The 27,037-nt window shown below is 42.6% G+C and overlaps 1 protein-coding gene across 3 annotated transcripts in view; it reads left to right on the forward strand.

The window, feature by feature from the left end:
• Positions 1-27,037, forward strand: part of LOC137507692 (uncharacterized) — a 342,997-nt gene that overhangs the window by 212,760 nt on the left and 103,200 nt on the right. For all 3 annotated transcript variants that reach the window (XM_068233697.1, XM_068233698.1, XM_068233699.1), the window contains one exon: positions 11,371-11,476. In XM_068233697.1, the coding sequence (XP_068089798.1) occupies positions 11,371-11,476 (106 nt within the window). The remainder of the gene's footprint in view (positions 1-11,370; positions 11,477-27,037) is intronic.

Raw genomic sequence — 27,037 nt, forward strand, 5'->3', positions numbered from 1 at the left:
TCATGATCTGCAGCTAACGAAGAGTTTTTTTCTGAGACAGGGCAGTATATTTTGCAAAATGTCTTCATGGTCTTGATATTTCATTGTTCCCATGCACGGACTCAAGACACCCCGTGCCAGATGGAGAAAAGCCACCTCTAAACAAGACTTCGCCTCCTCTGTTTCACAGAAAGTATGGTATTATTTTCCTTGAAAGCATAATTTATTTCCAAAGATAGACATAGAGCTGGTGAACTCGCAAAAATGTTTCAGTTATGTCTTGTCTGTCCAAAGACCATTCTGCCAGAAGTTTTGTGGCTTGTCCATATCAATTTTATCTAATTGCAGTCTGGCCCTTTGTTTTAGTTCAACAGTGGTGTCACAGTCCTGCTAGCTTTTTTTTTTCCCACTGTCATTCAAAATTCAAGAGTATGTGTTTCCACATCGATGGATCTAGACCTTGGAATTTAGCTTGCATCTCCAGTTCAAACTCCTAACCCTAACCTACAAAGCTCTCCACAATCTCTCTCCCCGGTACATATCCTCACTAATTTCCAGATACAAACCCAATTGCAATCTTGGATCTGCACATGATCTTCTGTTGTCCTCCTCTAGAATTACCTCCTCACATTCACGTTTACAAGATTTTGCACGTGCTTCACCCCTCCTCTGAAATGCCCTCCCACAACACACCTGTCACTCGCCAACTTTTGTTACCTTTAAATGCTCTCTAAAAACTAATTTGTTCCGACAAGCATATGTGCTACCTTAGGCCGCTTCCCTTTGTCCTAAGACCAAATTGCCCTCCTACTAGGTCATCCTAAAACATACTAGGTTATCCTAAAACACACTGCCTCTATATATTTGTTGTATACTACCCCTCTTGCCCCCCCCCCCCCCCATTCCCTTTAGATTGTAAGCTCGCAAGGTCAGGGCCCTCTCCCCCTTTTGTGTCTTGGAAATCATTATACATTTTATTTATCATGTTACTTTTATCACTGTCATTACCTATTTTATGTTCTGTATCATTTTTGTATTTTGTCACTAATTATGTATCTTGTATATTGGTGTACACCATTGTCTGTATTATTATGTACCCCATGTTTGTTTCTTACTTTGTACAGCGCCACAGAATATGTTGGAACTTTATAAATCAATAATAATTAATAGCTTTTTGTACATGATTTATCTGCTCATTCTGGGATCAATATTCTTCTTGTTGCTCAATTTAGAAAGGCAGCCATGTTCATTCCCTGATAAGCAATGCCTGTTCCCTGGCTGTCATGCTGAGCTCTAAGCTTTATTTGTTTTTGAGTCAGAGTCACACACCTGTAACAAGCATGCAGTCAGTGGAGTCAGACCAGAGCGCATGCTCATTCTGGCCAGTGACTAGTAGAGTTGGGCCGAACCTCCGATTTTAGGTTCGCGAACCGGGTTCACGAACTTCCGCGGAAGGTTCGGTTCGCGTTAAAGTTCGCGAACCGCAATAGACTTCAATGGGGATGCGAACTTTGAAAAAAAAAAATTTATGCTGGCCACAAAAGTGATGGAAAAGATGTTTCAAGGGGTCTAACACCTGGAGGGGGGATGGCGGAGTGGGATACATGCCAAAAGTCCCCGGGAAAAATCTGGATTTGACGCAAAGCAGCGTTTTAAGGGCAGAAATCATATTGAATGCTAAATGACAGGCCTAAAGTGCTTTCAAACATCTTGCATGTGTATACATCAATCAGGTAGTGTAATTAAGGTACTGCTTCACACTGACACACCAAACTGTTCACTGAACAGAACAGGTATGCAGTGGCGGGTTCACTGAACAGAACAGGTATGCAGTGGCGGGTTCACTGAACAGAACAGGTATACAGTGGCGGGTTCACTGAACAGAACAGGTATGCAGTGGCGGGTTCACTGAACAGAACAGGTATACAGTGGCGGGTTCACTGAACAGAACAGGTATGCAGTGGTGGGTTCACTGAACAGAACAGGTATACAGTGGCGGGTTCACTGAACAGAACAGGTATGCAGTGGCGGGTTCACTGAACAGTACAGGTATGCAGTGGCAGGTTCACTGAACAGGTATGCAGTGGTGGGTTCACAGTACAGGTATGCAGTGGTGGGTTCACAGAACAGGTATGCAGTGGTGGGTTCACAGTACAGGTATGCAGTGGTGGGTTCACAGAACAGGTATGCAGTGGTGGGTTCACAGTACAGGTATGCAGTGGCAGGTTCACTGAACAGGTATGCAGTGGTGGGTTCACAGAACAGGTATGCAGTGGTGGGTTCACAGTACAGGTATGCACTGGTGGGTTCACAGAACAGGTATGCAGTGGTGGGTTCACAGTACAGGTATGCAGTGGTGGGTTCACAGAACAGGTATGCAGTGGTGGGTTCACTGAACAGGTATGCAGTGGTGGGATCACAGTACAGGTATGCAGTGGCAGGTTCACTAAACAGGTATGCAGTGGTGGGTTCACAGTACAGGTATGCAGTAGTGGGTTCACAGAACAGGTATGCAGTGGTGGGTTCACAGTACAGGTATGCAGTGGTGGGTTCACAGAACAGGTATGCAGTGGTGGGTTCACAGAACAACAACAACAACAACAACAAATAACATTTGTAAAGCGCTTTTCTCCCGTGGGACTCAAAGCGCATAAGCATGGCTCAGACCATCGTAGTACAGAGGAAGACATTTTATAAATCTGGAAATGCCAGGCTAAACAGGTGGCTTTTCAGTCTGGATTTGAATAGCTCCAGGGATGGTGCTGTCTTTACTGGGTGTGGTAGGGAGTTCCAGAGAGTAGGGGCAGCATGGCAGAAGGCTCTATCTCCAGATTTTTTGAGGTGCACTCTGGGAGTGACCAAGTTTACAGAACTTGCTGATCTGAGGTTGTGAGAGGTGTGGTGCAGCTTCAGCAAGTCCTTCATGTATCCAGGGCCTAGACTGTGCAGGGATTTGAATGTCAGCAGTCCAATCTTGAAGAGTATTCTCCATTCTACTGTTAGCCAGTGCAGTGAGCGAAGGATCGGTGTAATATGACAGTGGTGAGGCTGGTTTGTTAGCAATCTGGCAGCAGAATTCTGCACTAATTGCAGGCGACGCAGGTCCTTTTTGGGGAGGCCAACATAAAGGGCATTGCAGTAGTCCAGACGTGATGTGATGAAGGCGTGGACTAGGGTTGGAAGATCCTCTGGGGGAATCAGATGTTTAATCTTTGCAATGTTCTTCAGATGAAAGAAGGAGGATTTAACTACAGATGAAATTTGGTTTCTGAAACTCAATTCCCCATCGATTAGTACGCCAAGGCTGCGCACAAAGTTGGAGCTGTTTATGTCTGAATTCCCAATCCTGATTGGTGTTGCTTTAGGATAGAGCTGTTTTGATGGCGGGCACTGGCTTTGGACAAACAGGACCTCAGTTTTGTCAGCATTCAGTTTCAACCAGTTATCATTCATCCATGCCTGTAGCTCAGCTAAGCAAGAGTTTATTTTTGGGGTAGGGTCTGTTCCACCAGGTTTGAAGGACAGGTATAGCTGTGTGTCATCGGCTTAGCAGTGGTACGTCAGGCCATGTCGTTGGATAAGTGTGCCGAGTGGCAACATGTAGATTGCAAACAGCAGAGGGGATAGGATTGATCCTTGTGGCACTTCGAATTGTAGAGGTGCAGGTTTGGACATTATGGGTCCTAGGGATACTCTCTGTGTTCTGTCAGTCAGGAATGATCTGAACCACTGGAGGACTGATACACTGATGCCACAGTACTCCTGCAGTCTGTTAAGCAGGATTTCATGGTCAACTGTATCAAAAGCCGCTGAGAGATCCAACAGGATTAGGATGGAGCATTCCCATCTGTCCCTTGCCATGAGCAGATCGTTGCAGACTTGGATGAGGGCTGTTTCACAGCTGTGGTGTTTCTTAAAGCCAGATTGTAGAGGGTCCAGGATGTTGTTTACTGACAGCCAGGTTTCAAGTTGCAGATAGACAGCCTTTTCAATAACTTTACCTAAGAAGGGGAGGTTGGAGACAGGTCTGTAGCTGCTCATAGCATCTGGATCCATGGAAGGTTTTTTAAGAAGGGGCTTGATGATTCCTTCTTTTAGAGAGGTAGGAAACCTCCCTGCTTGCAGAGAGCAATTTACTATTTTGTGAAATGCTGGACCAAGCAGGTCAGGGCATTTCAGCATATGTTTAGTTGGTCCAGGGTCCAGGTCGCAGGTTGTCTGGCGGAGGCGACGGAGGATGTCTGAGATCTCTTCCTCACTAATACTTTTGAAGTCAGTCCAGGGTGTTAGGTTGTTTTTGCAGCTATTTCCAGGAGTTGCATGAGTCTTGGGTGCTGTGGATTGAATGAGAGACCGAATGGAGGATACTTTGTCAGCAAAGTAGCACGCAAATTTCTCACATAGCTCCTTTGAGGGAGTTATAGTAGGTTTTAGACAGGATGGATTACATAGTCTATCAACTGTGCGGAATAGTTGGGCTGGTCTGTTGGCGGCCTTTGCGATCTCCTGTGATAGGTAGAAGGATTTTTTCTTGGTGATCGCATTTTGGTAGTTTTCCAGGTGAGAGACAAGGGTGTGTTTATCTTTTGAATTCTGGGATTTTCGCCACTGCCTTTCTAGTCTGCGCACTTCTTTCTTCATGTATAAAACACTGTGGGAGGCGCCCTTACGATTCAGAATATACAGCACAACATAAATATATATCACAAAGGTAAGCGTAATACGTCTTACCTGGTGCGAAGACTCAAACACATAGAGTAGTAGAATTCGAATTTGTATGTCAGGGATATTCAGCGTGGGCGCCCACGCTGAATATCCCTGACATACAGCACGTTATTTGACCTGAAGAAGCGACTTGCGGTCGCGAAACGCGTTGTCCCTTGTGCAATAAATAAATTCGAATTCTACTACTCTATGTGTTTGAGTCTTCGCACCAGGTAAGACGTATTACGCTTACCTTTGTGATATATATTTATGTTGTGCTGTATATTCTGAATCGTAAGGGCGCCTCCCACAGTGTTTTATACTTAATAATACCTCACAACGTGGGGTTATATCATTATAGTTCTATAGTGGTATTTTTTTCCCCGGGAACGGCGACCGACAAGGCCGAGTGGAGACGGTACTTCTCCACATGCTCTGATGGTGGTTGCCATAAAAGCAACCCAGAATTGTGAGTATATTTTCACTATAATAGACCAATTTACGCAACGATAATACTCGATATCGGGCTCCCGGTGTCCTTGTGCTTTTCTGTTTCTACTAGTTCTACTTCTTTCTTCATGTCCTTTAGTGAGCTGTCAAACCACCGTGCATGGTGAAGTGGTGTAGACTGTTTAATGCGAACTGGAGCAAGGGCGTCATAGGCAGATGACACTGCATGGTTGTACATCAGGACCATGGAGTCTGGGTCTGCGCAATGATTGGTTAATGCGTCGAAGTTGAGGGTATTCTGAACGTGCTGGGGTGAGACATCTTTCAGTGGACGGTATTTTATGAGTTCTTTCCCTCTGTGTTTTATCGCTGGTGCTGTCAGAGAGAAGTGGATGGTGTGGTGGTCTGACCATACCACTGGGTTTATATTCATGTGTGATATTAAAAGTCCAGAATGAAATATAAGATCCAGGGTGTGCCCTTTCGTGTGGGTGGGGAGGTTGACAGCCTGAGAGAGACCCAGGTATGCAGTGGTGGGTTCACAGTACAGGTATGCAGTGGTGGGTTCACAGTACAGGTATGCAGCCAAGGACAAGCTAAGCCTAACTAATCTTTCCCTATGAGAGAGTGTGCAGCAGTTCGCCCTACTCTCACTAATGCAGGCACACGAGTGACCGTAATGGTCGCCGCTGCCTGCCTTTTAGTAGGGGGGGAGTGGCTCCAGGGGCTAGTGTAGCCTAATTGGCTACACTGGGCCTGCTGACTGTGATGTAGAGGGTCAAAGTTGACCCTCATGGTGCATTATGGGGCGAACCGAACTTCCGCAAAAGTTCGCCTGCGGGACGCGACCGCGAACCATGGAAGTTCGCATGGAACCGTTCGCAAGCGAACCGTTCGGCCCAACTCTAGTGACTAGGTTTTAGAGGCACAGATGTTAAGCAATTGGCATGGTTTATAAGGGAATTCCGGTGGCAGCCTTCATATTCCTCTCACTTCAGGTTCCCTTTAAACTGCTTCCTAATACTTGCTATTGTTGTCACAGGAATGCTAGGCTGATTGGAGATGGTCTTAGAACGGTTTCCTTTAATATGCCTTTAACATCTCTGCAGACAACTCTCTCTGCTTTTGCTAATCCATGTTCTGTGTGGGAAACAAATGATGATACCCAGAGTGACTACTCTTCTCCATTTAAATAGGCTGAATGTATGACTAGAGACATGTCTATACTAAATAAGAAGGAGTTTTGAATCAGGATGATACCATTTATTGGCTAACTTAGAGATGGATAAACAGTGAGCTTTCAGCTTATAAAAAGCCTTCGTCGGACTGGTTCCTGACCAGAACTGAAAAACACAGCTTATATACACTGACATACAGAGGAGAAACATTCTTTAGCAAACAAATGTAATTAGATGCCTCAACTGTTACTGAGGAGGCTTTCCCAGGCATCCTGGCTAAATTGATAACATCAATAGTTCCTTCAACATGACATGAAGCAGACTCTGGTGATGGGGAGACATCGTAAATTCCGAGTTCGAATTGTAACTGGGCTGGTTACATGCACCATTAATTCTAAGCTTAAGAGAATTGTGGCATTTAAAGCCAGCACATGCAAGCAAATAAAATGAATAGTGACAGTAAACACCATCTTACACAACATATGGCACAAAAATGAATGAAAAGATAGAAACATTTTAAAAAACAGTGGCATTTAAAACCCATCGTACAAACACAAGAAGTTAGAGTCCTTGTTTAAATCATCTTGTACAGTTTTGAACCAATGTATAAACTTTGTTTCTTGTGTTAGTCTCATGTTTCCTGATTTGAAGCCACCCATTAATACAGTGACATCAAAATCGCATAAACTGTGTCCAGGTAAACAAAAGTGTGTTGGTATCGGGAGATCAGTATATTTAATAGTGGATCTGTGGTGTGTCATGCGATCACGCAGTGGTTGACTTGTTTCTCCCACATAAATTCCTTTGGGGCATTTTGCACACATGATCAGGTATACCACATTAGATGAGTCGCAGGAAAAGGTGCCTTGTACTTTGTATTCCTGTTGTGTACCTGGTATTAGTATCCTGTCAGTGGAATGGATGTGTTTACAGGTCCCACACCTTTTTCCTCGGCAGGGAAATGTTCCATTCTGTTCTGGCCAATTTAAGGCATTCCTCACTATCATCTGCTTAAGATTGGGTGGCTGTCGGAACGCTAGGAGGGGAGGTTCAGGGAATATCTTTTTCAGTCTCTGATCCTTGTGTAGAACAGAATGAAGTTCTTTTGCAATCTTTCTTAAGATTTTCAGGCGTGGGTTGTAGGTGACTACCAGTGGGACATGGCTCTCTTCCTGGCTCTGCTTGTACTCCAGGAGCTGAGTCCTAGGGATGTTGTTAGCTTTCTTGATTTGGGTCTCAGCCATTAGAGGATTGTATCCCTGTTTAATGAAATTCTTCTTCAGGTAACCCAGGTGTTTGTCTTTGTCATCCCTGTCAGAACAGATCCGATTGCATCTTATTGCCTGGCTGTAAATTATGGAATTCTTTATATGTTTGGGGTGGAAACTGTCATATCTGAGGTATGTGGGACAATCCGTCGGTTTGCGGTACATGGACGTTTGTAAGCTGTTCTCTCTGATGTATATGGTGGTGTCAAGAAAGTTAATCTCCCTGTGAGAGTAGCTCAGTTTCAGTTTGATTGTGGGATGGAAGGCATTGAAGTTCCTGTGAAATTGGATAAGATCCTCCTCACTTGCAGACCAGATGATCAAGATGTTGTCTATAAAACGGAAGTAGGCCATGGGTTTTATACGACAAGTATCCAGGTATTCTTCAATCTTTGCAATGAAGAGATTTGCGTACTATGGTGCAAACCGTGAGCCCATTGCCACTCCCATTTGCTGTAAATAGAGGTCCGCCCCAAAATTTAAATAATTGTGGGTGAGACCGAATCTCATCAGTCCAGCAATTGGCTTTATAGGTGTGCCCAAACCTTGAAGATATTTGCGACAGGCCGCAATACCATCGTTATGGGAAATGTTGGTGTACAGAGACTCTACATCCATAGTGGCAAGAATAAATAAATAAAGAAAACAGCAAGTTTGAAAAATCTTTCTAATCCAATAATTTATGATCTTTTATAGGGGTACCATCAAATGCACACTTTTTTTCCTCAGAATTTTGCATACAACACCTCCTAATAACAATGTGAAAAGGTTTACTTGAGATTTCTGCAAATGTATTAAAAATAAAAAAAACTGAGAAAGCACATGTACATAAGTATTCAAAGCCTTTGCCATGAAGTTCAAAATTCAGCTCAGATGCATCCTGTTCCCCGTTCCCCCTGATCATCCTTGAGATGTGTCTGCAGCTTAATTGTAGTTCACTTGTGGTAAATTCTGTTGATTGGACATGATTTGGAAAGGCACACCCCTGTCTATATAAGGTTCCACAGTTTACAGCACAAACCAAGCATGAAGTCAAGAGAATTGTCTGTAGATCTGACAATTATCTCGAGGCACAAATCTGGGCATGGTTACAGAAACATTTCTGCTGCTTTGATAGTCCCAATGAGTACAGTACATTATCCATAAGTGGAAGAAGTTCAAACCCACCAGGAATCTTTCTAGAGCTGGCCAGCCATCTAAACTGAGCGATCGGGGTAAAAGGGCCTTAGTAAGGGAGGTGACCAGGAACCCGATGGCCACTCTGTCAGAGCTCCAGAGGTCCTCTGTGGAGAGAGAAGAACCTTCCAGAAGGACAACCATCTCTGCAGCAATCCACCAATCTGGCCTGTATGGTAGAGTGGCCAGACAGAAGCCATTCTTTAGTAAAAGGCACATGGCATTACATTTAGAGGAATCCAGGCACCACTTATCACCAGGTCAATACCATCCCTACAGTGAAGCATGGTGATGGCAGCATCATGCTGTGGGGATGTTTTTTAGCAGCAAGAACTAGAAGACTAGTCATGATAAAGGGAAACATAACTGCAGCAATGTGCAGAGACATCCTGGATGAAAACCTGACCCTTGCTCTTGAACACCCTGATGGAGCTTGAGAGTTGCTGCAAAGAGGAATGGGGGAAACTGCCCAAGGATTCATATTCAAAAAGACTTGAGGCTGTAATTGCTGCCAAAGGTGCATGGACAAAGTATTGAGCAAATGCTGTGAATACTTATGTACATGTGATTTTTTTTTTTTTTTTTTATTTATTTTTTTTATACATTTGCAAAAACCTCAAGTAAACTCTTTTCACATCGTTATTATGGGGTGTTGCATGTAGAATTTTGAGAGCAAAAAATGAATTTAATTTTTTAAATAAGGCTTTAATATAGCAGAATGTGGACAAAGTGATGCACTGTGAATATCTGCCTACACACACACACACACCACAAGTATCCAAGTATCTGACTAGCTAGGTTGCTGTTTATTTCACAAAGCATTTATCCTTTAACAGTGTTGAAGAAATATGCCCTGCAACCACTGCCAAGTGTAAAATCCCATTTTATTAATCCTGGGTAGCTGTGAAGTGAGCAAAAAGCAATAATTTTTCACCTCCTGGCAAAACAATTCTCCAAGGACAAATAAAAGTTATATGTGTCTGGATTAATGAAGTCAGATTTAATCAGTACATTTCCCTCAGCAACACAGGCGTGACTTCTTCAATAGCAGACAACTCTATAGCGCCATTGTCATGAAACAAATGAAGAAATAGGTATGTGTCTATAGAAAGGTAAAAATAAAGCATCTGTGAGTTGCAGCACTGAAACAAACATACCTCAGCGTCATGAAATTCTTTTACCACATTATGTGGCCTTGGAGACGTATCATATCATCTGGAAATGTGTACTGCATGTTTTTGTTAAAGTTTCATTGCCAGATTCAGGATACTTTTAAAAACTTTATAGAATGCCTTTGTCATCTACATCTTATCTGTTGGGGTTATTTGCAGACAGCGTGTGTATCTTGTTTAGCTAAAAAAAAAAATAATAATGAATGTGGCTTATCACCTGCTTACTAGCTCATCAGATTTTATGGCATATATAAAAAAGTTCAACATTTTTCTGTGGTTTTATTAATTGCCTCTGCCTAAGTTTTTATAAATGTTAGTTACCATCATTAACCTGCATGCACTTACCCGCCCTCCTATGTGATAAAAACCTATTTAAGGCAGAGGCCACACTTAAATCTGCAGCGCAGGAAGGCGAATAGTATTTAACGCCGCCGGGAGTTTTGCAGCAGCAGTGAGAGCCGTCATTCAGCTCTACTGGTGCCCAACTCACTTGTGACACGTACACACGTACGCCTCCGTGGGTGTTTTTAATATGGCGACTGGTAGCGCGGAGAGCGGGAAATTAGGAACACAGATAAAAACTATGGACTCTAAATATTACGCAATTTTCAAAAAATATTTTAGTTTTGCTATCTGTGTCACTTTCTGTCTCAACAGGAAAAATTCACAAAAATGGAGACACAGGACAGTAATAATTTAGCAAAGGTTCTAACTGCTTACCACACGATCTAAAACTACAAAACAAAGGTCTAGCTCGGGTTATGAAAAACATCTTTTAAATTTAGCACTACTCATGTAAGCATTTACCGTTTTTCTGACATCCCCCAAATTCAGATTCGTTCACCCTGTTTGTAAAGCTCATAATGGTCAGGGTACTTTTTTTTTAAAGGAAGACTTGCATTATGTATTTATTATTACTTACAGTAATACATGTTCATTTGATAAATGTACTATTGCCTATTTTGTTGCTTATTCTGTTAGAGACCTAAATGTGACATTCAGCATTATCTAGAGGTAACAGCTCTACACACATCTGTAAGGGGCGGTTTTTTTTGTTTTTTTTTACAGTAACTTGTTCCAAAACCCAATCCTAAGCATACATAGCATCCCATAATGATCAGAAAAAGACAGTAACTGAATCCTTAATGTGTGGCAAGAGAAAGGAACAGTCAATGCTTTTTTTCTTCCAAAAAAAAAAAACCTCTTAACAATTCAAAAAGGTATAGGGGTACAAGAAAAAAGAAAAGAGCAATGTACTTGGTTTTCTGTTTTTTTTTTTTTTTATTCACTAAGATGCATTCAAGACCAGCATACATTATTCTGACAAGGCTGTGTGCAGCTGGAATATAAATGTCATATTTGTGAAATTGTCTAAATAAAAGGCTGAATGCAGAGAGGCTAAATGAAATGCAGAAAGTTTAAAAGTAACTGCCCTTCTTTCAGATACTGAAGCAAATACCAACAGACAGAGATGAAATGATAACATTTCAGACTTACTGCAGCGCTGTGTCATGGCTGGCCAAAGCCCCCAAAGAAAGCAAACTGAGAGGTAAGCAGATGCTGATATCATGACTTACCATCAGAAAGGTTCTTTTTCTTGGATTGCTTATTCTCACATGACATGCACTATATATGTATAGGAGACTAAATGGTTTTTTGTGTTGGTAAACCCCCTTTATCTTCTCATTTACATTTTTCTGCATATGAAGACAAGTTGCCCTTGTTATTTCAGGTTTTTGACACGATTAAAAAGAAGAGGTACAAGAGTTACATTAAGCAGACCCAGAATTACTTTTTTTGTAGCTGGTTCAGGTCACCTTGCTTGCACTATGCCCTTTCATCTGCACAATACTTACCTCACTAGATATCAGAAACCTCCAAGTTGTTATGAATCCTGCTGCATATTAACCTCTCAACTGGACACATCAGTAGGTCACACACCACCGTGTGGCCAGTAGAAGACTATGCTTAATCAAACCACCAAGAATTTAGTAGAAAACTGCAAAAATAAAAAACAACTTTATTTAGGAACTTATCCCAACCTTAGTGAATAGAATTAAAAAAATTATTAAAAACATCATGGGTGGTCACAGACCTACAGTATCACACAGTATTAGGCATGCGTGTGCACGTCAGCATTTTAGCAATATGGACATTTATAAAACGTTCTATTTGCAAAAAATAGGATGTTTTAATACATCCATTTTGCAGGAAGTGGTTAACATCCATAACAAAAAGGAAAATAGCAAAAAATAGGGTGAATGACAAATCCATAGATATCACAAAAAAAGGTCATCTAGGAAGGGCACAAATAACCAATATTATAATGTATGAAAAAAAACAAATGAAAAAGCATTTGCATGCAAAAAAATGCAAAAATGTTTCTGCAAAAATGTGGCAATCCTACTATATGAAGCTGGTTAATAGCCAAAGTATTTGAGGCTGGTTAATTGATAAGCAGAAGACCAGAAAAGATTTATGGAAGAGGTTTGCACACAATATTGGTATGTAACACTGTAACAAATCCAATATTACTGAAAATATTGTATCAACAATGGGATATTAACCACTTCACCACTGAGGGGTTTTACCCCTTGAACACTAGAGCAATTTTCACCTTTCAGGGCTCCATCCATTCATTCGTCTATAACTTTATTATTACTTATCGCAATTAAATGAACTATATCTTGTTTTTTTCGCCACCAATTAGCCTTTCTTTAGGTGGGACATTATGACAAGAATTATTTTATTCTAAATGTGTTTTAATGGGAAAATAGGAAAAAATGTGGGAAAAAAATATTATTTTTCAGTTTTCGGCCATTATAGTTTTTACATAATGCATGCTACTGTAATTAAAACCCATGAAATGTATTTGCCCATTTGTCTCGGTTATAAAACCGTTTAACCACTTCCCGACCGCCGTATATACAATTGGCGGCCGGGAAGTGGACGCCGCAAGGACCGCCGTATTGACAATTGGCGGCGGTCCTTGTATGGGCATGGGCGGAGCGATCGCGTCATCCGTGACGCGATCCTCCGCCTCCGCCTGGCACCGCTCACCCGCCGCAACATCCCGCCGGCCATACGGAAGCGCCGGCGGGATGTTAACCCGAAGATCGCCGCATACAAAGTGTATAATACACTTTGTAATGTTTACAAAGTGTATTATACAGGCTGCCTCCTGCCCTGGTGGTCCCAATGTCCGAGGGACCACCAGGGCAGGCTGCAGCCACCCTAGTCTGCACCAAGCACACTGATTTCCCCCCCCCCCCCCTGCCCCAGATCGCCCACAGCACCCATCAGACCCCCCCCTGCCCACCCCCCAGACCCCTGTTTGCACCCAATCACCCCCCTAATCACCCATCAATCACTCCCTGTCACTATCTGTCAACGCTATTTTTTTTATCCCCCCCCCTGCCCCCCGCTCCCTCCTGATCACCCCCCCACCACTCAGATTCTCCCCAGACCCCCCCCCCCCCCCATGTACTGTATGCATCTATCCCCCCTGATCACCTGTCAATCACCTGTCCATCACCTGTCAATCACCCGTCAATCACCCGTCAATCACCCCCTGTCACTGCCACCCATCAATCAGCCCCTAACCTGCCCCTTGCGGGCAATCTGATCACCCCCCCACACCAATAGATCGCCCGCAGATCCGACATCAGATCACCTCCCAAATCCATTGTTTACATCTATTCTCTCCTCTAAACACCCACTAATTACCCATCAATCACCCATCAATCACCCTCTATCACCACCTGTCACTTTTACCTATCAGATCAGACCCTAATCTGCCCCTTGCGGGCACCCAATCACCCGCCCACACGCTCAGATTGCCCTCTGACCCCCCCTTATCAATTCACCAGTGCATTAATTACATCTGTTCTTCCCTGTAATAACCCACTGATCACCTGTCAATCACCTGCCAATCACCTATCACCCATCAATCACCCCCTGTCACCCCCTGTCACTGCCACCCATCAATCAGCCCCTAACCTGCCCCTTGCGGGCAATCTGATCACCCACCCACACCATTAGATCGCCCGCAAACCCGCCGTCAGATTACCTCCCAAATGTATTGTTTACATCTGTTATCTTCTCTAAACACCCACTAATTACCCATCAATCACCCATCAATCACCCCCTATCACCACCTGTCACTGTTACCTATCAGATCAGACCCTAATCTGCCCCTTGCGGGCACCCAATCACCCGCCCACACGCTCAGATTGCCCTCAGACCTCCCCCCCCTTATAAATTCGCCAGTGCATTAATTACATCTGGCCTTCCCTGTAATAACCCACTGATCACCTGTCAATCACCTGCCAATCACCTATCACCCATCAATCACCCCCTGTCACTGCCACCCAACAATCAGCCCCTAACCTGCCCCTTGCGGGCAAACTGATCACCCACCCACACCAATAGATCGTCCGCAGATCCGACATCAGATCACCACCCAAGCGCAGTGTTTCCATCTATTCTCTCCTCTAAACACCCACTAATTACCCATCAATCACCCATCAATCACCCCCTATCACCACCTGTCACTGTTACCCATCAGATCAGACCCTAATCTGCCCCTTGCGGGCACCCAATCGCCCGCCTACACGCTCAGATTGCCCTCAGACCCCCCCTTATCAATTCGCCAGTGCAATATTTACATCTGTTCTCCCCTGTAATAACCCACTGATTACCTGTCAATCACCTATCAATCACCCATCAATCACCCCCTGTCACTGCCACCAATCAATCACCCCCTGTCACTGCCGCCCATCAATCACCCGCTGTCACTGCCACCCATCAATCAGCCCCTAACCTGCCCCTTGCGGGCAATCTGATTACCCACCCACACCAATAGATCACCCGCAGATCCGACGTCCGATCACCTCCCAAGTGCAGTGTTTACATCTGTTCTCTACCCTAAACACCCACTTATTACCCATCAATCACCCCCTGTCACTGCTACCTATCAGATTAGACCCCTATCTGCCCCAGGGCACTCAATCACCCGCCCACACCCTCAGAATGCCCTCAGACCCCGTCCTGATCACCTCGCCAGTGCATTGCTTGCATCTATTCCCCCCTCTAATCACACCTTGAGACACCCATCAATCACCTCCTGTCACCCCCTAGCACACCTACCCATCAGATCAGGCCCCAATTTGCCCCGTGTGGGCTCCTGATCACTCGGCCAAACCCTCAGATCCCCCTCAGACCCCCTTCCGATCACCTCCCCAGTGCATTGATTGCATCTATTTTCCCCTCTAACCACCCCCTGAGACAACCATCAATCACCTCCTGTCACCCCCCTAGCACTCCTATCCATCAGATCAGGCCCAATACAACCTGTCATCTTAAAGGCCACCCTGCTTATGACCGGTTCCACAAAATTCGCCCCCTCATAGACCACCTGTCATCAAAATTTGCAGATGCTTATACCCCTGAACAGTCATTTTGAGACATTTGGTTTCCAGACTACTCACGGTTTTGGGCCTGTAAAATGCCAGGGCGGTATAGGAACCCCACAAGTGACCCCATTTTAGAAAAAAAGACACCCCAAGGTATTCTGTTAGGTGTATGACGAGTTCATAGAAGATTTTATTTTTTGTCAAAAGTTAGCGGAAATTGATTTTTATTGGGGTTTTTTTCACAAAGTGTCATTTTTCACTAACTTGTGAGAAAAAATAAAATCTTCTATGAACTCGCCATACACCTAACGGAATACCTTGGGGTGTCTTCTTTCTAAAATGGGGTCACTTGTGGGGTTCCTATACTGCCCTTGCATTTTAGGGGCCCTAAACCGCGAGGAGTAGTCTAGAAAACAAATGCCTCAAAATGACCTGTGAATAGGACGTTGGGCCCCTTAGCGCACCTAGGCTGCAAAAAAGTGTCACACATGTGGTACCGCCGTACTCAGGAAAAGTAGTATAATGTGTTTTGGGGTGTATTTTTACACATACCCATGCTGGGTGGGAGAAATTTCTATGTAAATGGACAATTGTGTGTAAAAAAATCAAACAATTGTCATTTACAGAGATATTTCTCCCACTTAGCATGGGTATGTGTAAAAATACACCCCAAAACGCATTATACTACTTCTCCTGAGTACGGCGGTAACATATGTGTGGCACTTTTTTTTACACCCTAAGTACGCTAAGGGGCCCAAAGTCCAATGAGTACCTTTAGGATTTCGCAGGTCATTTTGCGACATTTGGTTTCAAGACTACTCCTCACGGTTTAGGGCCCCTAAAATGCCAGGGCAGTATAGGAACCCCACAAATGACCCCATTCTAGAAAGAAGACACCCAAAGGTATTCCGTACGGAGTATGGTGAGTTCATAGAAGTTTTTTTTTTTGTCACAAGTTAGCGGAAAATGACACTTTGTGAAAAAAAAACAATTAAAATCAATTTCCGCTAACTTGTGACAAAAAAATAAAAACTTCTATGAACTCACCATACTCCTAACGGAATACCTCGGGGTGTCTTCTTTCTAAAATGGGGTCATTAGTGGGGTTCCTATACTGCCCTGGCATTTTAGGGGCCCTTAACCGTGAGGAGTAGTCTTGAAACAAAAATGACCTGTGAAATCCTAAAGGTACTCATTGGACTTTGGGCCCCTTAGTGCAGTTAGGGTGCAAAAAAGTGCCACACATGTGGTATCGCCGTACTCGGGAGAAGTAGTATAATGTGTTTTGGGGTGTATTTTTACACATACCCATGCTGGGTGGGAGAAATACTTCTGTAAATGACAATCTTTTGATTTTTTTTACACACAATTGTCCATTTACAGAGGTATTTCTCCCCCCCAGCATGGGTATGTGTAAAAATACACCCCAAAACACATTGTACTACTTCTCCCGAGTATGGCGATACCACATGTGTGGCACTTTTTTGCACCCTAACTGCGCTAAAGGGCCCAAAGTCCAATGAGTACCTTTAGGATTTCACAGGTCATTTTGAGAAATTTCGTTTCAAGACTACTCCTCACGGTTTAGGGCCCCTAAAATGCCAGGGCAGTATAGGAACCCCACAAATGACCCCATTTTAGAAAGAAGACACCCCAGGGTATTCCGTTAGTAGTATGGCGAGTTCATAGAAGATTTTATTTTTTGTCACAAGTTAGCGGAAATTGATTTTAATTGTGTTTTTTCACAAAGTGTCATTTTCCGCTAACTTTTGACAAAAAATAAAATCTTCTATGAACTCACCATACTCCTAACGGAATACCTTGGGGTGTCTTCTTTCTAAAATGGGGTCATTTGTGGGGTTCCTAAACTGCCCTGGCATTTTAGGGGCCCTAAACCGTGAGGAGTAGTCTTGAAAAGAAATTTCTCAAAATGACCTGTGAAATCCTAAAGGTACTCATTGGACTTTGGGCCCTTTAGCGCAGTTAGGGTGCAAAAAAGTGCCACACATGTGGTATCGCCGTACTCAGGAGAAGTAGTATAATGTGTTTTGGGGTGTATTTTTACACATACCCATGCTGAGTGGGAGAAAGATCTCTGTAAATGGACAATTGTGTGTAAAAAAAATTAACAAATTGTCATTTACAGAGATATTTCTCCCACCCAGCATGGGTATGTGTAAAAATACACCCCAAAACACATTGTACTACTTCTCCTGAGTACGGCAATACCACATGTGTGGCACTTTTTTGCAGCCTAACTGCGCTAAGGGGTCCAAAGTCCAATGAGCACCTTTAGGCTTTACAGGGGTGCTTACAATTTAGCACCCCCCAAAATGTCAGGACAGTAAACACACCCCACAAATGACCCCATTTTGGAAAGTAGACCCTTCAAGGTATTCAGAGAGGGGCATGGTGAGTCCGTGGCAGATTTCATTTTTTTTTTGTCGCAAGTTAGAAGAAATGGAAACTTTTTTTTTTTTTCTCACAAAGTGTCATTTTCCGCTTACTTGTGACAAAAAATAATATCTTCTATGAACTCACTATGCCTCTCAGTGAATACTTTGGGATGTCTTCTTTCCAAAATGGGGTAATTTGGGGGGTATTTATACTATCCTGGAATTCTAGCCCCTCATGAAACATGACAGGGGGTCAGAAAAGTCATAGATGCTTGTAAATGAGAAAATTCACTTTTTGCACCATAGTTTGTAAACGCTATAACTTTTACCCAAACCAATAAATATACACTGAATGGGTTTTTTTTATCAAAAACATGTTTGTCCACATTTTTCGCGCTGCATGTATACAGAAATTTTACTTTATTTGAAAAATGTCAGCACAGAAAGTTAAAAAAATCATTTTTTTGCCAAAATTCATGTCTTTTTTGATGAATATAATAAAAAGTAAAAATCGCAGGAGCAATCAAATAGCACCAAAAGAAAGCTTTATTAGTGACAAGAAAAGGAGCCAAAATTCATTTAGGTGGTAGGTTGTATGAGCGAGCAATAAACCGTGAAAGCTGCAGTGGTCTGAATGGAAAAAAGTGGCCGGTCCTTAAGGGGTAGAAAGCCCTAGGTCCTCAAGTGGTTAAATTATGTCCCTATCACAATGTTTGGCGCCAATATTTTATTTGGAAATAAAGGTGCATTTTTTTCAGTTTTGCGTCCATCCCTAATTACAAGCCCATAGTTTATAAAGTAACAGTGTTATACCCTCTTGACATAAATATTTAAAAAGTTCAGTCGCTAAGGTAACTATTTATGTTTTTTTTTTTATTGTATTTTTGTTTTGTTTTTTTAAATTACAAAAAAAAAATAAAAATTGGGGAATGTGGGAGGTAATGAGTTAATTTATTGTGTTATCCAATGTAATTGGATGTAATACACCCCTGTATCACTTAGGTATGGGGTGCCCCAGGGCTCAATCCTCTCTCCCCTGCTTTTCACGATTTACATGTTACCGCTGGGAAAACTAATCCAAAAACATGGCCTGACATACCACTGCTATGCAGACGACACTCAACTATATCTTTCCTTCAAGCCTGGTGTGACAGACCCAACTCTAACTATAAACGCCTGCTTACGTGAACTACAGCAATGGATGAATGACAACTGGCTGAAACTAAATGCAGACAAAACTGAAGTCCTTCTGATAGGAGGGCAGAGCATGATAACAAAACAACTTAACTTGCAGTCTTCACCACTGGGAATAGGAGGCACGGATCTGCGCAGCTCTGATCATGTGCGTAGCCTGGGAGTTCTAATTGATTGGGATTTAAACTTCAGAACTCAAATCTCTGCTGTGGTGAAATCATCCTATTTTCACCTGAAGAACATTGCAAAAATCAAGCACCTCATACCCCCAGAAGATCTGCCAACCTTAGTCCACGCCTTCATCACATCCCGACTGGACTACTGCAATGCTCTCTACACTGGCCTTCCAAAAAAGGTCTTGTACCGACTACAGCTGATACAGAATACTGCTGCCAGACTGCTAACCAACCAACCCCGTCACTGCCACATAATGCCAGTCCTGCACTCCCTTCACTGGCTACCTATAGAATGGAGGGTCCTATTCAAGATCGGCCTACTGACATTTAAATCCCTGAATAATTTAGGCCCTGGATACATGAAAGATATGTTGCAGCTGCGTAGCAATCCCCGCATTCTCAGATCAACAGGTTCTAATAATCTAGTCATACCCAGAGTCCACTTGGAAACTTTTGGTCCCAGAGCCTTCTGTCATGCTGCCCCTACGTTTTGGAACTCCTTACCTCAACAGATCAGGACAGCTCCATCCCTGGACGTGTTTAAATCCAGACTGAAAACCCACCTGTTCAGTTTGGCATTTGCAGAAATATAACTTTTGTTGTGTGAATACTTCATCCTACTAATTACTGAATCTGAGAGAGCCTAAGCGCTTTGAGTCCTATGGGAGAAAAGCGCTATAGAAATGTTATTGTATTGTATTGTATTATTGTAATTGTATGTGTAAAATGCTTTAAGGTGTAGTTTACTATTTGGCCACAAGATGGCCACAGTGAGTCTGTTTACATGCGACCTGTAAGCGTCCGGAAGGACGCTTACAGGAAGCAGTAGGAGGCTGGGGGAATCACAATGATTGCGCTGTTTCTAATAGAAGCAGCGGATCATTGCGGGGGCTTAGATCAACGAATGGGAATGGATTTTCCCGTTCATTGATCTCCGGGCGAGCGGGCGGCGGCGTGCACGAGCGGCGGGTGCGCGCGCACGAGCGCGGACAGCGTCGGTAGCGCGGAAGGTACGGATTTCTCCGTCCCTGGGGGTGAAAGGATGGAAAAAGGGACAGAAAAATTGAAACCGCCGGGGGTAAAGTGGTTAATAAATACAACAATATCTATATTCCTCAAATGTTCTAGATGGTTGTTTGGCGAAGTTATACACATTAACAACAGTATAAATAAACTTTATACTGCATGTGATATTTGTGATGCAGGTACAGACATTGAGGAACTACAGAAAGCAATAAGTACAGAAGGATTAAACAATATAAAGCATTAACCATAGAAAACAATGCCCACAATGTATACATTGATGTCTAACCTGAGTGCAGCTTCCCAATATCTTATAATGTACAAACCATATTACAGAGACCCATACAATCTTACCCAGCCAGGAGGACAGCCAGCAACCCAAAAAGCAGACTCAAGAAGCCCCTTCTAGTCCTTTCCCCGATGTAATTATTTCAGTAGGCCCCTCTTTTATCTACATCCTGAGGGTCAGAATGTCCCAGAAGGAGAAACTTCTGGAAGGCATGTCTTTTGTTTCAGAAACATGTGCTCTAAGAATGGTACAATGGCTGCCCAACAAAAGCAAGATGTTAGTCAAAGCAGACCATTTCTTACAATACCATCCTCCCAGTGATGCTAATCCTAAGCTATGTAGTCACACATCACTTCTGCCTCGGAGCATTCTAGGAGATCAGGTGTTGTTTTTGCACACAACAAAGAAACATTCAGCACTGATGCACCTTGCAAGCAGTAAATATGTCGCCACCTATGATACATTTATGATACAATGGGCAAACACTACATCATTTATAAATGAATAAGAAATTTTATTTATTAAGTTAAATTCAGTAAACCCCCTTGGCATTAACCCCTTTATGAAAATCTAGCTCTAACCTTCCTAATAATGGAAAACTCTCCCTGGTGACCAACCGAGCTTCCCCTCATTGCCCAAATGAATCACCTTTGACTACAGAACTTGTTGGCAACTGTTAACCCCTACAAGCACTGGCATGGGACAAGTAATAGCCAAGTACCAGTGCACAAACACCAGTCCACAAACAAACAGTGCTGTGGTCATCTCTATCCTGTGTAATGCTGTAGTTCTTCAAGATCAAGGGAAGCAGGTTGACAATGAGGATAGAGGTGATAGATGATTGTCTTTTGCACTTCCTATAACAATAGAACAAAATCGATTCAGATAATCATAAAGAACAAATGGAGATTTATATTGGAAGATCCCATGCTCAATAATATATTTCCATCAGATCCTTCTATCATCTTTAGGAAAACACGCTCCTTAAAAAACATGATGGTCCCTAGAAATATTGGGGAAGCAGGAGAAACACTGGGAATCATTTTCGTCTTAAGGGGAATTTTAGATGCAGAATACACAATTGTGGCAGTTGTGAATTTATTTCTCATGGGCTGGGAATTTCCCTGATAATAAGGGTCATCTTATCCCTATTAAGCAACCCATTTATTGCATGTCCTTGCATGTGAAACCTCCAGAACTTTAAGATCACGGTTTGAAGATCACAAAAGGAGGAATTCTGGCTCCATAGTCTAAACTAACCATCTCAAAACACTTCTCAGAATTTCAAGGAAGTCTGGATACTTTAAAGCTAATTGGTATAGAGTGGATACCAGATTATTTAACCCAGGAGGATGATACCGTAAATTATGTACCCAGGAAACTTTTTGGATCTATAAAGTGGAAAGCCTGACTTTATTAGGGCTGAATGAAAACCTAGATGTAAGCACTTTAATGAGATAGTTCTTGTGGGATTACGCATTGTGATACACAGGTATGGATTGTTGCAACTATGTGCATATGAGTTTTGGATGAACAGTATGAGCCCTAAATATGCATATATTGGTATGTGTATGTTTTTATGTAAACATGTGTATATTTGTATTTCATAATTAATTCAAGATGGGTACTACATACCCTTATCATACAATTGTATCTTTTATTTTTCTTATTCTATTTTCAGATTGTGTATGTATGTACGTGTGTGTGTGTATGTGTGTGTGTGTGTGTGTGTGTGTGTGTGTGTGTGTGTGTGTGTGTGTGTGTATGTGTGTGTGTATGTGTGTGTGTATGTGTATGTGTATGTGTATGTGTATGTGTGTACGTGTACGTGTGTGTGTGTATGTATGTGTGTATGTGTGTGTGTGTGTGTATATGTATATGTATATATATATATATATATATATATATATATATATATATATATATATATTTATTCACACACATATACAGTATATATATATATATATATATATATATATATATATATATATATATATATATATATATATATATATATACATACACACACACACACATATACACATACACACATACACACACACACATACACATACACTTTTTATTATTTATTATCTTCAATTTATTATTTATTCTTGTATATTTGTATGTGTATCGCTATTTAAAAGTGACCTTTGGGTCACATGGAATAGTGATATTATAGAAAGACATGTCATTGTCAGAGTAACATTTTTATAATGTATTTTAATTTGTAATGAATTTCCCGAAAAGTATATGGGGTTGCGCATATATATCTTTTTGTACACTTTTAAATTTTAGTAGCTATACTTTTTTGCCACAAGATGGCGTTTAGTATGCATCCCCGCTATAAAAACTTGCGTAGCAAGGATAACAGGTCACCTGATGAAGGGGCAGGGCTCCCAAAATGCGTAGTGATGTAGGACGTAGCTCCGGGTGCGTTGGAGGAGGAAATGACCTGCTGACAGGGGCGCCAAGTCCGAACGGCTTTTTGTACACAATCAGCCGCTGGCCATGGCTGTTTTGCTGGGACTACACTCCAAGTTGGCACACACAGCCCGCATACCTTGGCTGGGAGTTAAGCTAAGTATATTTTTTATGTGCTTTGCGGTTTTAATAAACATTTACACACTATAGGTGCATTTTCTTCTCTGTTTGCTTGGCTTAAAAAAAGAGTTTCACTTACCTGGGGCTTCAGTCAGCCCCCTGCAGCCAGGGCCTGCACTGGTACTCAATGATCCTCCAGTCCCCTTGCTGCAGCTCAGGTTCACTGGCTTGCAAGTCGACGGCCACTGTGCCTGCGCAGCCTTGGCCACACGTTCTCATGTGTGGTCCTGTCACCAGAAGCATCCTGCGCAGGCGCAGTACGAGAAGACCTCGTGTTCGTTAACACTGCTGGGGATCTGAGCGGCAGCAGGGTGAGCTCTCATTCAGCTCACCCTGCACCCAGCTCACTGGCAGCATACTAATACGTACACTATTAAAAATGCCTATTGCCTGTCACACTGGCTTTGTGGTTTCAATATTTTCTAAGTCACATACACATCGGTCACTTTAGTATTTACCTTACTTAAAGTAAGAACAGTCCTCATCTTTCTCACGTTAGTGGATATTTCTTTTGCAGTATCTAATAATATTCAATTTAAACACCTCTCCTTTTCATGTCAAGTGCTGAGATTATAATTTCAAACATTACAGCTATCTATTTCCATTATTTAGTCCTCCAAAGAACACTAAGTCATATAGTAATGGAACAAAGCAAATAGGTTTTAATAAAAATTTCAGTTGCTCAAATGGTTATATTAAGTGTGCATAAATATTGTAAATATCATGGCCTTAATTTGAGGAGACTTGTCCTCTAAATATAATATAAATTAACAGCATTCATAGAGAAGTCATCTCTCACTCTTTGGCAGAAAAGAATACGGCATTTATATTAAATCATGTAAAACTGGAAAAATATCCACAGGCAAATTAAATAATTTCCATAAATGGAAAAAATTGAAATGTTATGTGCACACAGGTACATACGCTACACTTTCCCTCTACCATGTTCAGTTTAGTAATAATAAGGAAGAGAAAAAAAAATAAGGAAAAAAAAAAAAAAAGATTTCCATTAAGAACACAAATCTCTTTCCCAGTTATATTCATGACACAGCCCCATGTTTCAGTGCAGCATTTTTCTAGATTCGGGACACAACTGTACCCACAGAAGAATCAGATGTATCTACCTCTAGAGTAAATAATAAAGTAGGATCCAGGATGCAGAAATTAGAGATATACTCCTCCACTGGCTTCTTGTTAAAGGTTGCAAAGGGTGGATTCTCTAGTGTGTCATTGTACAGCGCAGCTAAGGCTTCAAGGTGGAGACGCTAAGATTTTAACCCCCCTTTAACATGAGCTAGAAGCTCCAGGCCAATGGTTCCCATGAATATATTATGGTGCTTAACATAAGCATAGTTGGAGGACTGCAAGTACAACAGACAGGAGCTTTGGAATACCTTAAAATGGATCTAAACTCACAACTTCCTCTCTGCTCTAAAATATTAGGCATTATAACCTTTAGAGGGGGGGGAAATCTTCATTACAATTTATGAAAATCCGAAAAAAAAAACGAAGTTTTAACTGTATTAACTTTTAGGGAGCACATAAATGGTTAAAGCATCTTTCTTTTCATGTACAGGCAGAGCCATGGTGCTCTCTTTCACAGCTGCTGACAAGGCTAATTAAACTGTGATGTAGCTAAACAAACACACACAGCTCAGAGCAGTGGAGTTCTACAGTATTTGTATGTGAAATGAAGACCTCTCATTGTGTGTTCTGCAAGAGTTCAGGTGCACTTTAAACTGGCTCCTACTGGCAGAAGTCTGATCAATCAGGAGGCACCTTGGGTTCTCTAAGAGGCATCACTACAGCAGTAGAAATTCCAGCAGAGCACTATAGAGCTGATCCCATTTGTGCCCGATGTAGCAGGGACCACGGGGATCTTATCCACATGCTCTGGCACTGCCCCAAACTTCATCGATACTGGAATGCCATCCTAGATACAATTGACTCTCTGTCCCAAGAACCTTCCAGTTTTGTATTTTAGGGTTATTTACTGGGGTCAATATCCCTGAACCAGCTCAAATTATGCTACATAGAATGCTATTTCAGGCCAGGAAACTCATTCTCTCTGCCTGGATTAACCCAGCCCCTCCATCTATATCTTTATGGATATCGCAACTCAATTCATTTTTAAAACTAGAAAAGTTGGTTTATCAGCACAGAGGAGCACTCCATAAATTCGAAAAAGTGTGGGCTCCCTGGCTAGACACTCCTGGTCTTCCCAACCGCGCACTCATTATTGATAGATTATTTATGGCAGGCAGTTGAGATGCTGTGGTGGAGTTTATTGATACCAAAGGTATTTCTTGTGGATTTCTCTATTCTTTCTAAAGTTCTATTGGCTGTCTGTGAGTTAATGAGCCTCTGCTCTGTTTTACATGCTTCATGTCGAGTCATCTGTACCATTCTTACCCTTGTTTTGTACATTTGCTGCTGCTGTAAACCTTTGTTATTCCTCATAATACTGTTTTATATATTTGCCGTTTTGCTTTAAAGAGGATCTGTAACGTCAAAAGATCCCCTGGGGGGTACTCACCTCGGGTGGGGGAAGCCTCCGGATCCTAATGAAGCTTCCCACGCCGTCCTCTGTCCCACGTGGGTCTCGCTGCAGCCCTCCGTGAAAGATGACGTCAATATTTACCTTCCCGACTCCTGCGCAGGCGCTCTGACGGCTGTCAGCTCCGAACTACACGTAAATACCCGATCGCTGTCGGGTCTGCTCTACTGCGCAGGCGCAAGTTTCCGGCGCCTGCGCAGTAGAGCGGACCCGACTGAGATCGGGTATTTCCGTGTAGTTCGGAGCGGAAAGCAGCCACAGCGCCCCTGCTGGAACCAGCAAAGGTAAATATTGAACTGACAGTCGGGTCTGTCGCCGGCTGTTCGGAGGGCTGCAGCGAGACCCCCGTGGGACAGAGGACGGCGTGGGAAGCCTCATTAGGATCCGGAGGCTTCCCCCACCCGAGGTGAGTACCCCCCAGGGAATCTTTTTCATGTTACAGAGTCTCCTTAATAAAGGCTGATTTAAAAAAAGAAAGAAATTCCAGCAGAGGGAGTTGTGAAATTGGCAGAAGACTCAAGGTGATTCTACAACTAACAACAACAAGAAATTGCTAGTGCGACATCCAGGGTTGCCAACCCAATTTCTCATTTTTCCTGAACAAAATTGTAAAAAAATCTGGACACCCCAAATTTTGGACGGGCAGGGGGCAGAGTCATGGGCGAAGTCAGTAGCGGGTTTTTTAGGGAACTTCTTGTGAATTTCGGGAGGAAGAAAACATAGTTGAAGCAGGCGATTGCTGCGTAGGGCTCATGTGAAGCAGCCCTCTTGAACGGAGAAGAATTTTTTCTCATAAATATGGTAGGACATTAGACTAGGACTATGGTAGGATTAGATTGTGAGCTTCTCTGAGGACAGTCAGTGACATGACTATGTACTCTGTACATTGCTGCAGAAGATGTTAGTGCTATATAAATACATAATAATAATATGGTGAGACATTAGACTATGACTATGGTAGGATTAGATTGTGAACTTCTCTGAGGACAGTCAGTGACATGACTATGTACTCTGTAAAGTGCTGCAGAAGATGTCAGTGCTATATAAATACCTAATATGGCAGGACATTAGACTATGACTATGAGAGGGATTAGATTGTGAGCTCCTCCCAGTGCCGTTAGCCACAAGGGCACGATAAAGGAGGTGTACACAGCCAGGAGTGACAGCAGCACAACCAAGTGGGCTGAGGGGACACAGAGGGTTGTCATTGACTGTGGAGAGGCTGGAAGAAGCCCCAAGTAAGTAAAACATAATTTCCTCACTTTAGGTTTCCTTTAAAATTACAACTGCCCTAGTAAGGTAAATGAAGGCTGCCATATTTATTTCCTTTTAAACAATATCAGTTGCCTGGCTGCCCTGGCAAGCTCGTTGGCTGCAGACTGCAGTAGTGTCTGACTGCTTTTGCTGCATGCTTGTTTCAGCTGTGTGATTCAAACATTTGATTTGCATGCTTGTTC

The sequence above is a fragment of the Hyperolius riggenbachi genome, chromosome 1 (genome assembly GCF_040937935.1).
Source record: "Hyperolius riggenbachi isolate aHypRig1 chromosome 1, aHypRig1.pri, whole genome shotgun sequence".
NCBI lineage: Eukaryota > Metazoa > Chordata > Amphibia > Anura > Hyperoliidae > Hyperolius > Hyperolius riggenbachi.